This window comes from Hippoglossus stenolepis, chromosome 4 (assembly GCF_022539355.2).
Source record: "Hippoglossus stenolepis isolate QCI-W04-F060 chromosome 4, HSTE1.2, whole genome shotgun sequence".
Lineage (NCBI taxonomy): Eukaryota > Metazoa > Chordata > Actinopteri > Pleuronectiformes > Pleuronectidae > Hippoglossus > Hippoglossus stenolepis.
In genome coordinates, this window is record NC_061486.1 from 26115637 (window position 1) to 26129623 (window position 13987).

Genomic DNA, 13987 nt, shown 5'->3' on the forward strand with positions numbered 1-13987 from the left:
TCCTGGGCTGGGAAACAGGGGCCAAGGTGCCCTTGTAACCCCACACGAACACAAGACAAGAACAGACACACAAGTATGTGAACACACACTCTCACACACACACACACACACACACACACACACACACACACACACACACACACACACAAAAAAAACAGAGCTCATGTTCAAACCCTTATAAACAATAGTTTTACACAACACTAAAGTGAGCATAGGATGAAATACTCTAATACACTTCTTAAAACTTTTTAATTAATCATAAACCCCCCTCCCTCCCTCCCTCCCTCCCTCCCTGCAAACCTGGATCCTATCTAAACCGTTGGTCTACATGGAAACATGGCTCCCATAGAGCCTGTCTCACTGAGGAATATTAACCAGCTCATCAGTGCACTTGTAGACTGACAGTGGCCACCACCTTTGAACCCTTGAGTTACTGGAGCTGACCCACACAAACGCATTGGGCTGCCATGCAGCATCACATCCAGTGCATGTTACCCTATGTTCAACTGAAAGCGAAATGTTTAACATTTTTAAACAGTGTAATTGGAGCTCAAAGTGAATGGAGTGCATGTACTGGCACTGCAAAGTTAAACAAAGCAAAGCAGATGCAGCGATATGTGAACTAAATGGATGTATTGGCTTGAAAAGCATTTCTGCCAGCTCAGAGGCTGGCAGGCACTACGAGGCTGCATTAGTCATATAAAAGCAAGGGTTCCAAATCCTTTATTGCCTTCTTTGCAGGGTAACAGCTATTTATCTTCACTGGAATTAAAGGAGAGATAAGGAGTCTATTTCGATGTGGCAGGCAAATTAAAGTTGTGATATACAGTATGAGATCAGGGTTGAAATGAGAGGTTATTATAGTAAACAGCATGACAGAATCCTGGGGAGATTTACCCAAAGTCTGTAACTAACTACCTTCTGGTCTCCTTCAATCACCCCTTCATTTCACTCTGCTTCTGTGAAGCCGCCCCCCGAGGACAGAAACCCGGTCGCAGCCATCTGAGCAAAGCGACAGCGGAGATGGACAACAAGAATTTATAATGCTTAAATAACACTCTTTTTCTTTTGGAACAAATACACATGCACACAAACCCATCTGTGACTGCTTGTACCCCTTTCCCCCCCACCACCCCCAAGCAGCCAGTAGTGCCCTTAAATCACCAGACCTGTTTGTCATGCAATTAGTCCTCCGAGATAAAGGCTCCCTTGTAAATTAGGAGAAGTGTAGTGGTCCATCCCACTGTTAATCACCCGTGCCCAGCCTCTGACCCCTCACTGCTGTGGCCCACTGCTTTTTTCTGGTGTAAAGGTGGCGGGTGGAGGTTGCTGTAAACCAATCGTGGCAGAATTAGCATCCACTCCTCTGGCCAGCTGACAACTGCGCCGTGTCCTGGCAAAATGCTGCATGTGATCCACAAAACAGCTGCTGGAGACTACTGGATGCTATCCACAATACAATGCTGCATAACATAAACTGATACGATGAGCTATGAAGCCACCCAGTTAAATTAGCGGAGTCTATCAAAGTGCCAATGATAATAACAGCCTGAGCTTGAAACCTGTAAAAGCAGAAGTTTTGAAAGATCTATTGGCAGGTTTTGTAGACATTTCAAGGCTATGATTTGAGCTCACCAACATACTGAGGCCTCTGTCGGAGGCACTGTTCACTGACCTTAAAACCTCATCAAGCAGCCCTGTATAGGATCACAGCGAGCTGAGACTAGAATAATCGTCCACGAAGGGCCATTCCCCCCTACCAAATAACACCATTCCAACTCCATCTCACAGCTGTGTATTTTCACTCTTGTCATACCTGCTTGGAATGATAAACTCTTTCTCTCCTATATAGCTGTCTATCTCATTTTCCCAGTTTCAGGCTCCATTGGGAATAAGAGAAAGAGCAGGTGGGGGTGAAAGACAAGGCAGTAGTGTGAACCAGTTGGAGCTTGACTCTCCCCTCCCGGTGTCACCAATTCTCCTGGGATGCACCCCACTGCACAACACCTCCCAGTGGGCCCACTAATTACTCCATTTACAATCATCATTGCTCCTATCATCCAACCAGACACTGGCTGTAGAAAACGGGAGAGCGAAAAGGAAAATTATCCAACAGCGCAAGAGGTAGGTGAGTCGAGGGAGGGTGGAGAGGACAAAGAGAATGAAACAGTCATTAAGAGGGAGATAGAGCAAGAGGAGGGGTAGGAGTGAAGAAGAGGTAGGATACAGTACAGAAAGGCGGTGTCAAAAAGAGTGTTCTACAAAAAGCGAAGGGGGCCAAAACAGCCAGTCAGCCCCAAAAAATCAAGACAAATGTCATTTCCTTACCTTGGCATTCTGCATTGCGCTCCTCATATCCAGGGTTGCACAGGCAATTCCCAATGGGGACCAACCACTCTCCGTCAGCCCCGCAGTACATCTTGGGGACCTCCTTCTCCTCTGAATTATCCACGCATGAGCCACGAACTTCCACAAGTGAGGAGGTATCGGCTCCAGTGATGGTATCAGGAAACTGGGCCAAGTTGCGCACTGCTAAAGGACATTTCTTGTAGAAGACCCTGACAGACACGAGAGCGATGCACGCTCCAACATCCTGGAAGGCCAAATAGAAGCCCTTGCGGGTCAAGGCGCCAACATCTCGTACCTCGGTGTTCAGTTTCATGATGCGATCACCAATGTCCACCTGAGTGAAGCTCTCGTCCGCTGCAATGGTGTCGATCTTTCCAAACTGGTTCTCACGGATGTAGCGCTCTTTGTCATTGTTGGACTCATAGTAGTAAAGATTGAAGGTTTCCTTGCAGGTTCCCATGACCCCCGGGAGGCTGTTGCAGTCTCGGAGGGTGAACTTGATCTCAATGTAGACTCGTTGAGCACCACCACGGGGGATCCAGTCGGTGCGGAGCCAGTTGTTCTGGTTTGGCTCCATGACGTTACACACCTGGTACGTCCGAATGGGAATGTTCTTCTCATCCATAATACTCACTTCCTCCCACTGGGGAAAGGCCAGAACATTAAAATGTTACAAGGACGTAAACATCTTAAATCATACTTAAATTACAATACCAAAACTGTGGAAGAATGTTGTTGTTAAAGGACAAGAACATCAGAAGAATATCAGAACTAAAGGCTCTCCTGATCAAAATGGACTGTGTAAGTATTACACATGACTGAGAGCAAGTCTATACAAAGAATGAGAGATACTGTGCAAAACAACCTGCAGGAAAGATTAGTCAATATTTGAGTCTCGCCAGAGCGATAAATTGATGGCCAAACTTAATGCATACTTGATCAATGGCACCTAATAGACTTGTTAAACCCTGAAATAGAATCATAAAGATGTTAATATTCATGTTTTTTCCCTTAGTGAGAGAAAGGACATTTGTAATTAGTTCTATGCATAGGAAATGCCTAAAGTTAAGTAAACAAAATCCTGTATACCCACACACACACACACACAGACCTGGATGGCTCAGGGTATCAGGAGTATATAAAGAGGGGGTTGTGTGAATGTAAAAAGTAAAGGTCTCTCTGAACCAATGCTAATGATCTAATATGTGCCTGCTTTACATCTGCATACATGATGGGGGTTGGGAGACAGCGCAAATGTTCACCGCTGTTATGAATTAGAACTTGTAGGGAGCGAGAGGGAGACGCTGACGCGGGGCACATGGATTACGTTATCCAACGAGGCCTGTCTTATTTTTGCCGAGAGCCATGTTTGTTTTACTTGTGATAAAGTTCCCCTCTCGACAGAGCACTGTGAAGCTGTATTAAGAGGCTCAAAGCGTTGTGTTCCCTCAAGTTTTTCACCGTGTGTTTTAAATAGAGTCTTTGAGTGAGCTGGGCTGTAAACGGAGCAGACAGGCCTTTGGCTGCCGTAGCTTCAACCATCTAGACACTGAACAAAAAAATAATAATAACGAGGCAGTGGAAGATATAGGTTATGCTGCCAGATTTGATTTGAGGCCTTATCGTAAACAATCTGGCTTAAAGCTTTATTTCCCCAGAGAAGGGTGGGATAATGCTAAACATAGCTGCAGCTGTATGATTTGAGAAAATGTCTATCATTCCCGCTGCTCCATCTCACTCTGCTCTCCTCCTAGAGCCCCCCTTTTGTTGTGGAAATCAAGCAGTGCTGAGATAAGGCTGCACCTTCCCCTGATAGCAGGGAAGAGGAAGAATAAGGCCAATTGGTCGTAATGAGAGGGTGAATGTGGGCTTGACGGGGGCAGCCGGGACCCTGTCAATCACTTGTTTGTGATAAAATGGCCAAGGGAGGACCTGAGCTCAGCAGCAGCCAAGTTGATTAAGAAAAGCTTTGTGTAGTCGGCAACATGTGCATGAGCTGAAATTCGGTTCCCCAGGATTCATATTAATTAGTTGACATTACTGTTGCTAATTTGTAGTGATTTTCAGAAAAGGTTTGAGCTTGATTCCATGGGCATTTATAAATTTAGGTAACTTTTGGGCCCTTTTTAAACCCTCAGATTTAGACCTGGTAAACGGTATTGCATGGTCCTCACCTCTCTCTAACAAGCTAATGTCAGTGGCACATCAGATTCACTGCAGCCTAACTGCAGTCCCAATTCTTTCCCCACTAAGAGACACTGTGGATATCCCAATTAGACTGAGAGATCACACATTGGGCCGACCCGATTCCACGTTGCTTTATAGCCCGACCCAGTCGTCCTGCGGCAAGAGCTGGACCCCACTACACTTTCCCCCTTATTCATCCATTCTAGAGGACCCTCTGTCAGCTGCCAAGTTCCTCTCTCCCCTCCTCTCCCCCTCTCTACGACTCAATGGTGGAAAGGGATATAAAGTTTCTCCACAAAGACCGATTCAATCCACCGTCTATTCAGGAAACCTGACGCCCGCTGCAGTATCGGCCCAAGCATCTGACCATTACAGAGTGGTTAGAGAGAGGGGATCGAGGAGAAAAGGGGGAGAGACGGGTGCCTATAGACCTCGTGGCTCTCAAAGTGAATTCCGGGGACCCCATGGGGCCCTGGAGTGATCCAGGAGGTCTACAACAAAACAGCAAAGTCTGATTTATCCATACTTCAGTGTATGATACTGGAAATTTTGCCTGGACCTCACCCTGAGTCTAATATCCCTACAGTGCAGACAGCTGCACAATAAATCATGGACAGAGATATTCCCGTAAAGGCCTTCCCGGGACAAACGTCTTATCAAAGGAGTTTGTGAATCTAACTGGTGGTCCACTCAAGAGCTCCTGCCAATAAAGCATATTATCTCTCCATTTTTGCTCAATAGGGGTTCATGCGTTCCTAACAAGGGGACACTTCTTTGCAGTAGCCTACTCACCCCTCCTTCTGTCGGGTTGGCGACCCATCCCAGCTCCCCCTGTACAGATCTGGAGTCCAATAACGTGACTGGAAAACAAGAATGGGAGAGGTGAGCATGATGCAGTCTCAGTCCCTCCACACAACATTTATAATCCACTATGGTCTCACAGGCTGAGGAAGGAAAATGTGTTGATAAATATATATATATATATATATATATATACATATATATATATATATATATATATATATATATATATATATAATTGTTAAAATGATTCATCAGGTGTAAAAATATGATGAATGTCAGAACAGAGACAGAATATAAAACTGTAGCACAGTGTTTCTTACAAATGACTCACTTGTAATGTTAAGTTGTGTGTACAGTAATCCTCTGCTGGGCTTTACATGTGTCGCTTCGATTGATTTTCGTTGAGAAAAAGATTTGTTCTACAAATGACAAATGCATTTCCCAAGTGTGTGTAAAATAATGATTTTTCAGTTCGCTCAGAGGCAGCTTTAAGCCTGTCTGATGTGATCGGAGTCAGATAGAGGAGCCGTGTGCGTAAACTTGAACAAGCCCCATTTAAATTGCTCCTGACACAGACGGACAATCTACCTATACACAACAAAATACAAAATGAAAATTGCAATGCAATAATTCAATCATATAGAGACATGGATTGAGAATATCTATATTTATTTTTAGGGTTGTTTTGAATTGTGTTCGGTTACTGGACACTTCAGCATAATCAATAATTCCCCCTTGGTGTAATTATCCTGTATACAATAGACTGATCCATTTTTAATGTCAAACCCTTGCTTCATATTGAAATAACAGTCAGAGTGTGAAGCTGTTGTGTTCAACAGCTTTGCCGAACAGGACAGACACAGAAGCGCAGAGGATACTTCGTGCGTCAGACCAGTGTTTATAATAAAATCAAATGTTGAATTTTTTTTAATATTTGCGGTAAAAATAAATGAATGTAAAATAAAGGTCTATGTGTTGTGTATTGGGTCTAACATTTTAAAACTGCGCTCCGGGACCGCGGGCAGGACGATCGAGTCCTGAGAGCTTCTGAGCGTCTTGTTTTGAGGACACAGCATGTTCAATTTAAACATGTTTTTTAATAAACTCTATGCACAACCGAAGATCATTTAACAAAAACCATTATATGCTTTATTATGGATTGTATCTAGTGCGTCATGTGGCACAATTGAACTTTCAGAATTGATTTTCCTTTAATCCCCAAAATAATTTCCCATCTAAACTCGACGTGACAACAGCAGCGATCACTGTTGTAAAACTGAGAATGATTCCTATCTCTTCTATAGGTCTGTGTATGTTGATGCCACTTCTCTCCGGACACACATCGGCTTGACCTTCTCTCCTAACAGAGATCGGGGCTACAAGTATATCCCTGCTCCCAGCCTGTCCTCTCGGGCAGCTGGCACGATCCATGCCCGAGACACCTCTCGTCCCAGTGCCGTTCACAGGACAGAGAAGACGCTGCGTAAAAGGTGACCGCCGGTGTTTTCCATCGCGGCTCCGCGCAGCCACAGAGGACACTGAGTGAGTGAGGCTCCGCGGCGCAAAGACGCACACACACGCGGGGCAAAGAGACAAGTCCGCGGCAGTTGTTGTTTTCTCCCCGTGTCCTTACCTTCATTCGGGGGATATATCCGAGCCGGCGAAACAAATGTAGTTATCCCAAAAACAAGAAAGGTGGCCGTGAACAAAATCCCTGCCATGAGTGCCATTTGTGTCGCTGCTCCGTTTTTCTCTCCTCTTTTTGTTTCGTTGCTCTTCTCCCAGCTCCTACTCTCTCTCTCTTCTCACTCCCTCTCTCTCTCTTTCTCTTTCCCTGTGGAATATGGGTTTGAAGCGGACAAGGGGAGAGAGAGACGCACCGAGCGCACCACAGCCAGGAGGCGGGTCTACTTTTTGAGTCTGTGCGCTCTGACGCGGAGCCCGTCAAACCATATAGGAAACGCGGTGGACAGAGGGGGGACGGGGGGGAGGATGGGGGCAAATTATCACAAACACACACACACACACACACACACACACACACACACACACACACACACACACACACACACAGCCACCATCCTGCACAACTCACTCTTTGGTCATCTAGCCAGAGAAAGGACGAGGATGGGCTTGTGTGGAGTGACACTTCTTTGGCTCGCAGGTCCAAAGGAGAAACTCACTCTGGGCCTGAGTCACCGATTGACATATTAATAATAAACAGCGGGTGAAAATGCCATGTGTTATAGTCAACAGTGACAACGTATAGCTCAATGAGTGTGTGTGTGTGTGTATCTGTGCGCCTTTATTCCATATAGCCCTGAGCGCACTAAACAACGCCTGCTTACTAACTTTAAATGAGACACAGAACCTGCCCCTCAACTACATATTAATATGCATCAAATGCAGTGCGTCAGTGCTCGTCCTCTGCGCTCCTCAGCAGTCACACTGTGCTGATCCTGCATGTAAGTCTGGCTCCAGTCGAGCGCAGCGCTGTCCAAGGTGAGCCGCATCAGACTAAGGTCGCCACCTAGCGGATATATTGACGCCTGTTCTGCCTCCAAAATTGGATCAGGGAACAAGCATGAGCATGACCTGCATAACACTACAAGCTATTGCACTTTGTGAAATTGACAATATCGTTTTTTTTAGCTTGTGCTGGACTAGTCACTCGCTATTATTCTAATGTTATTAAGGCTTTACAGGTGTTTATGGTGAAATCTGCACCCTCACCCATGTGTAGGTGCAGTGTAGAGCAGATGTGGTGTTTTGGAGCTCCAGAGGTGAGCGGTGCACAGGGATAGATGTTCTTCTGGGCTTTTCTTTTAAACAAAGGCCCCATTGTTCATGTTTGAGAAAGGCCAGCTGTGTCCAGGTTTGGGGTTTTGCCCACAGGGTGCTCTCACTCTTTGTATGTCCTCCCACACAGGTCTTCAACAGCTCCCATGAGATGTGCCCATCGCAGTGGCCGGCAGCCCCCTTTGACTGATCTGCAGAGGAGATTGTCACTGAGTGGGCAGGTTAGGGTGTTCTGCATCGCCACACACTGCAGCCATTGACTACAGATAGGTTTCCACATCCATAAAACAGCTCCTTCATAATATTGTGTCTGCCTTTGCTGAATTTTTCAGATTACAGACAGTGATTCAACGGGAAAACATACATGGCCCTGAAGTGTCCTTGGGAAAGTCATTGCATCGTTATCAGCTGTGGGACTTCTGATCCATCCTGAAGGTCGAAAAATCACAAAAATCATAGACATGTCTGGATATCATGATGTGAAACCATGCAACCTTCAAATGAAGCTACAAGCATTTTGAACTAAAGCAACTTCATTCAATTTCTTCACTCTGGTTCACTCTAGTTCACTCTGGTGTCTGAATGTATTTTTCTGTCATGTCATTACAGCATCATACATGCTCTGCATGCATGTGCCTTTGTGTTGAAATATAGTCTGTTGCCTCTAGCATCAGCTTTTGGCTTTTTCCCATACCTTTTTGTAGCTGTCACACGAACCTCAGGCTTCCAAGACTTGCCTACAATATATTTATTTTTGCCCATACAAGGACACATCTCAGAGTTTTCTCATTGGGGTGATCTCACTGTGAATAGACCTGCCTTTGTCTCAAATGCTTCAACACACATATTGTGGCTTTATTTTCCCCTCACAGATGCCACTCAAAGAAAGAGAGAGTACAGTGTGTTTATGTATAACTGGTTGAGGAGGGAAGCAGTGGAGTCAGGATCTTGGATTGCCGAAGGAAATCAATGAATGAGGCTGATTTGGAAGCGATGGAGAGGTGTGTTTATGAGTTTATGAGGGTCCTGGGACACAACACTGTGCCATTGTGGGGTTAAAGATGCAAAGCATCTCAACTGGCGTAATGAAGCAGACAAAGCATCTGGTGCTCCAATGAAATTGGCCAATTTACCCCCAAACATTGATTGTCCAAAACTACATCCCCAGATGAAAGGCACTTTTCCCCTGGCGACAAGCCTGGCAACCTTAAAAAGCCGGAGAGAGACCTGGAGGGACGCTTTTGATCGTCTTCGACCAATGGTGGCAAAGTATTCAGGGCCCAACAAAGACAGGACCGTGCGTGATGGTGGTCAAGATGGAGTGCGAGTGGGCGTGTTGTGTTTCTAGCGTCTTTATTTGTGTCACAGTGTTTTTGATTGATTACACTCCCATCATTTCTTTTATTTTCCTGTCAAACCAGCAGCCTTGTTTTTCTGGGTGGGTGCGGGGGGTTGGTGGGTGCGGGGGGTTGGTGGGATGCCCCCCCCTCATTCCCTCCCTCCACCAGCCCACTCCGCTTTCTCCAGATGGCATCTGCTGCCCACACATCTGCATTGTGTGCCAATCATGCACACCGACTCCAAACCCTTTGCTTGAGCAGACACGCACACACACACACAAACCCACTCAAATTAATTACCACAAACTTGTGTTGTCAACTGATTTGCTCACATATGTGTTTGGCCACGATCTGCTTTGTTAAATACTGAATATCAGTCATGGTGTCAGTCTTTGAAATCATAGATGAAACTATTGTCAAATTATTTTCCATCTCATTTAAGAAAAAGTTGATAGGGAAAAAACGCTATAATAATTAAATAAAACTTTCCCCCTCATGTTTCTCCGGAGGAGTCTTTTAACTTTCAGTGTACGCAGGGAGTAGGAATCATGTCATGTCATGTTGGGCTGCAGTGGGCAGAAGAAAAATGAAATGCTTTTTCCATGACAGTCTCATAAGCACATCCACCTTTATAAGCAGTCATACTCCCACTAGAGGACCAGTCCTCCTGCACAGCATCATGATACACGAGTTATTATAGCTAATGTTCATGTGAGTGGTCAGAATGTGCTGGTATTTGTGTTTTTCTAATGCATATATGTACACAGAGGATGTTTACATGCAAAGTCAGAGTATTCAAAGAAGCTGTATTTGCATCGCGGCCCATTGTACCACATGTGGTGTAATAGAAACATTAGCATCGGCAAATTGTGCAGCCCCAAGAAGAGGAGGTGACATCCTTGTAAACTGAGATTTTGTGACTTTATACATTATTTAGATGTATGTTACAGAAATATATGATGTATATGATTGGAGTTAAAAAAATATATATATATTTGCCATGAGTTCGATCATGAACATTATAGTGTTTTCCCCTAACTTGACCTGACAAAGATGCAACTTCACTAATGCTTACATCCAACTACTTTGCAACAACTGTGCTTGTAATGTGCATACATTTTTTATAGTAACTCAACAGCATGCATACATAACAGCATCAGTGCTCTGGCTGACTCAAACATCAAGCTACCGTAATCTGATTAGATAACACTGTGAATTACTTCATGCTAAGATCATGTTTTTAATCTGATATCTGCAAATGTAAATGTATGTTCCCAATCAGGGCTGAGAGTTTTGACTTGTGTTTTCTTACCTGTGTTAGGACCCACAAGACAAAAGTTGTCAATTCAAAAGACAAATTATGGGCTACCAGTCATCACAGCAACCTCGCTCAATCATTTACATCTCTTCAGGGAGTGCACCACACATTTATTGTCAACAAAGCAGAAACCTCCAACCCCCAACTCACATTGTATTTTTCTCCCACCTCCGTGACTACAGTTCGGACCATTGTTTCAACTAAAGCCCCTAAACTCCCTCCTGCTGGCCTGTGACCCTCCAGGCTATGAGCTCTGCCCACCGCCCACGGATCCCCAGCCTCATGCAGTGTTCACCGGGCCGCAGTCAGGAAGACCGTCCCTGGAGGTCGGAGCGAGTGGGAGTCAGGGGAGAGTAGAGCAGAATGGGAAGAGGAGATCAAAAGAGCAGCAGGAGAGTCGCTCTGAACCAGAATGCCAGGGATGAGATCAAATCCACTGGACTGGAAATATTGCTGACACAAGCACATAGAGACACATGCACACTGATATAAACACAATTGTGTTGTGTTATTCCAACATGCAGAGGTTTGACAGTTATCATCTTTATCTCCTGAAGCAATTTTCACTCACATACATCTCCCATTAAATCTGACAGCTCAATATAAGCCCATATATGATCACGTGAGTTTCTGATGATTTGAAACTTGTAAATCTCTCATCAGGACGACTGCAGTGTCTCCATTCGTTTAGTAATTGTATGTCTTTCCACATCCTTTACTCTCTCCTCTTCAACACATACCGAATATCTATTTTCAGCATTCATTTTTATGTTCTCGCTCTCTCTCTCTCTCTTTCTCTCAACTATTTCACAGTTACCACACTCATAATGCCCCTCCGCTGTTTATTCTTTATCTCTTCACGACAGCCTTTGGAAATGTTTAGGAGACATGTCTGACTCGTATTATGTCTGTGTTTATCTTCCAAACCACTGCTCCACCACTTACTTCTCCTTTTCTGTTTACATTTACATTTAAATGTGAGGCATTTTGCGGAGGCTGTCATCTGGAGCGATATAGTACAAACCTGTTCAATATTCATGATTAAGACATCAGGACAACTGAAAGTAAACATTTCCTGGCATTTCCTGTTTCTTGTGTTTCCTGTTTGTCCTTAAGAGATAATAAAAGAATGTTCCAGTTTTTCTTTTGCAGTAATTCCAATCCAATGTGTTTGTGACTTCTTAATCCACTGATGCTGTTTTGATATTTCATACAGAAACAAAGTCAAGCTGATTATTGGTAAATGTTGCCAGCAGTTTCCTATAGCGTCTGTTAATACTAACGCTAAACTTCCTTGAGGTGGTTGAAGACTGTCGCCAGGTGACTTTTTAATGTTTCCATCTGATTTGTTTTCAAACAAAAAGCTTGTAAAAGGGTTTTCAATATTCACTTCATGGCTACATATATGATACGATGCTAAAATACCGAGGCTAATATGCTTCACACTATTTTGTGATGTAACATGATCTAACGTCGGTGATGCTGGATTCAGTGCAATCATCCCCAAATCAAAGAGCAAGAACAAACCATATAACGCTACTTCAAATCATAGACTGTAAACCAAGATGGACGACGTCGCTCCACTTCCTCCAACTATCCTGAAAGGAAGCTAAAATATCCCGGATATGACCGCTGCCATCTTGTGTAGTTGGAGCCAGAGTCTTTGCAGTAGTTATCAAGCAATGAATCCGCGGCAGCGAGGTTCGGCCAATACACACGCTGAACCAAACTCTGACGCAAACTGTGAATGTTACAATGCTGAACACAGATATATACTGTAATATATCATTCGTTAATGACATTCAATTCAATTCAATTTTATTTGTAGAGCGACAAATCACAACATACATTATCTCAAGGTACTTTACATGGTGAGGTCGAGACCTTACAAAATTGTAGAGGAACCCGACAGTTCCCACAACAACACTTTGGCGAATGTGTAGAGGAAATACTCACGCTAACTTTTGTTGCTTATCTTAGAGCAGATAAAGACACTGTTTATCTTTTGTATTTTTTTTATGTAAGAAGACAACAACAACTCAAGTGGCATTCAAAGGGGCTTACAGTCCTGCTGTGCCTAGTAATGGATGATAAGCTATTGTTGGACAGTTACAGAATCACTCGAAAAATGTTCCCATTTACAGATGCAGAGGAACATAAAGACAGGCACAGTGACATACAACAAAAATGTTAAAGGATCCCCACCATTCAAATATAAAAGAATATGTTCACGTTCTGTGTTTAAAAAATCTCTGCAGCTCACTACAAGCCGTGTGCCGTGCAGCATCATGCCCCACGCAATGTCGCTGGCTGTTATCTGACCTATTCGTGCCCCTGCCACCCGGCTCTTTACCCCCTGACAGCAGCGCGTCAGTCGATAAGCATCACGGCAGGTCCAGCAGTCGAGCCCAGCAGGCACAAGCTTTCTTTGTGGTGGTGGAAAAGCAACCAAGCGACTAGAGACCCTTTGTGCCATTTTTGAATTACCTGAGGGTATTCAAAGCGAGTCTTGTTGAGTCTACCCTGTTGTTTACCGCCCTCCTTTTTCCAGTCCTGAGTTGTTGTTCTGGGAAATGCCACTGGTTTGAGACCTAACAGCAGGAGGCCTGGCTCACACAGAGAGTCGCTCTAATGCCACACATGGCCTTTCTCTGCTCAGTCTGATAGAAAGAAACAGAAATGCACTTTTTAAGAAACCGTATCTTCTTACCCTGTGACTAAGTTGTATATACAAGTTGCCGTGTCTTATTTTATGAAGCGTAAAGACAGCAATATGGGAAGTTTTATCAACTTCCCATATTTCTCTTTGTAACCCCATGAAAACGTATCCCACTGTTTTGTTGTAAAAGCATCATTTTTGGTTGTTGGTGGGGCGGGTAACGATCCAGAAAACTCTCATCTGGCTGCCAGAATTAAGCTGCTGTCGGTGTATGCATTTAGATGTCTGTGGCGGCACAGTCACTCAACGCTTAAAGCATCAACACAAGCAACAAATCAGGCCCAAATCTAGGCAGCTTTAGAATTTTTATGTAAAAGATTACACACAAAAGACATTTGGCAACCGCAGAAGGGAATAAGCACTCCAGGGGAGATGATTTAAGGTGTCTCTAACTTAATTTATGGTGCCGTGTCAGGCGTTCGGGAGCACCTCCTAATTATCATTCTGAGAGAAAGACAAGTGCATGTGTAT

At 44.3% G+C, this 13987-nt stretch overlaps 1 protein-coding gene across 2 annotated transcripts in view; it reads right to left on the reverse strand.

Annotated features, from left to right (window-relative positions):
• epha4l (eph receptor A4, like) overlaps positions 1–7246 on the reverse strand; it is a 55099-nt gene extending 47853 nt beyond the window's left edge. For both annotated transcript variants that reach the window (XM_035154373.2, XM_035154372.2), the window contains exons 1-3: positions 6974–7246; positions 5329–5396; positions 2329–2992 (exon numbers count right to left, since the gene is read on the reverse strand). In XM_035154373.2, the coding sequence (XP_035010264.1) occupies positions 2329–2992; positions 5329–5396; positions 6974–7070 (829 nt within the window). In that variant the 5' untranslated portion in view covers positions 7071–7246. The remainder of the gene's footprint in view (positions 1–2328; positions 2993–5328; positions 5397–6973) is intronic.
• Positions 7247–13987: the final 6741 nt, after the last annotated feature.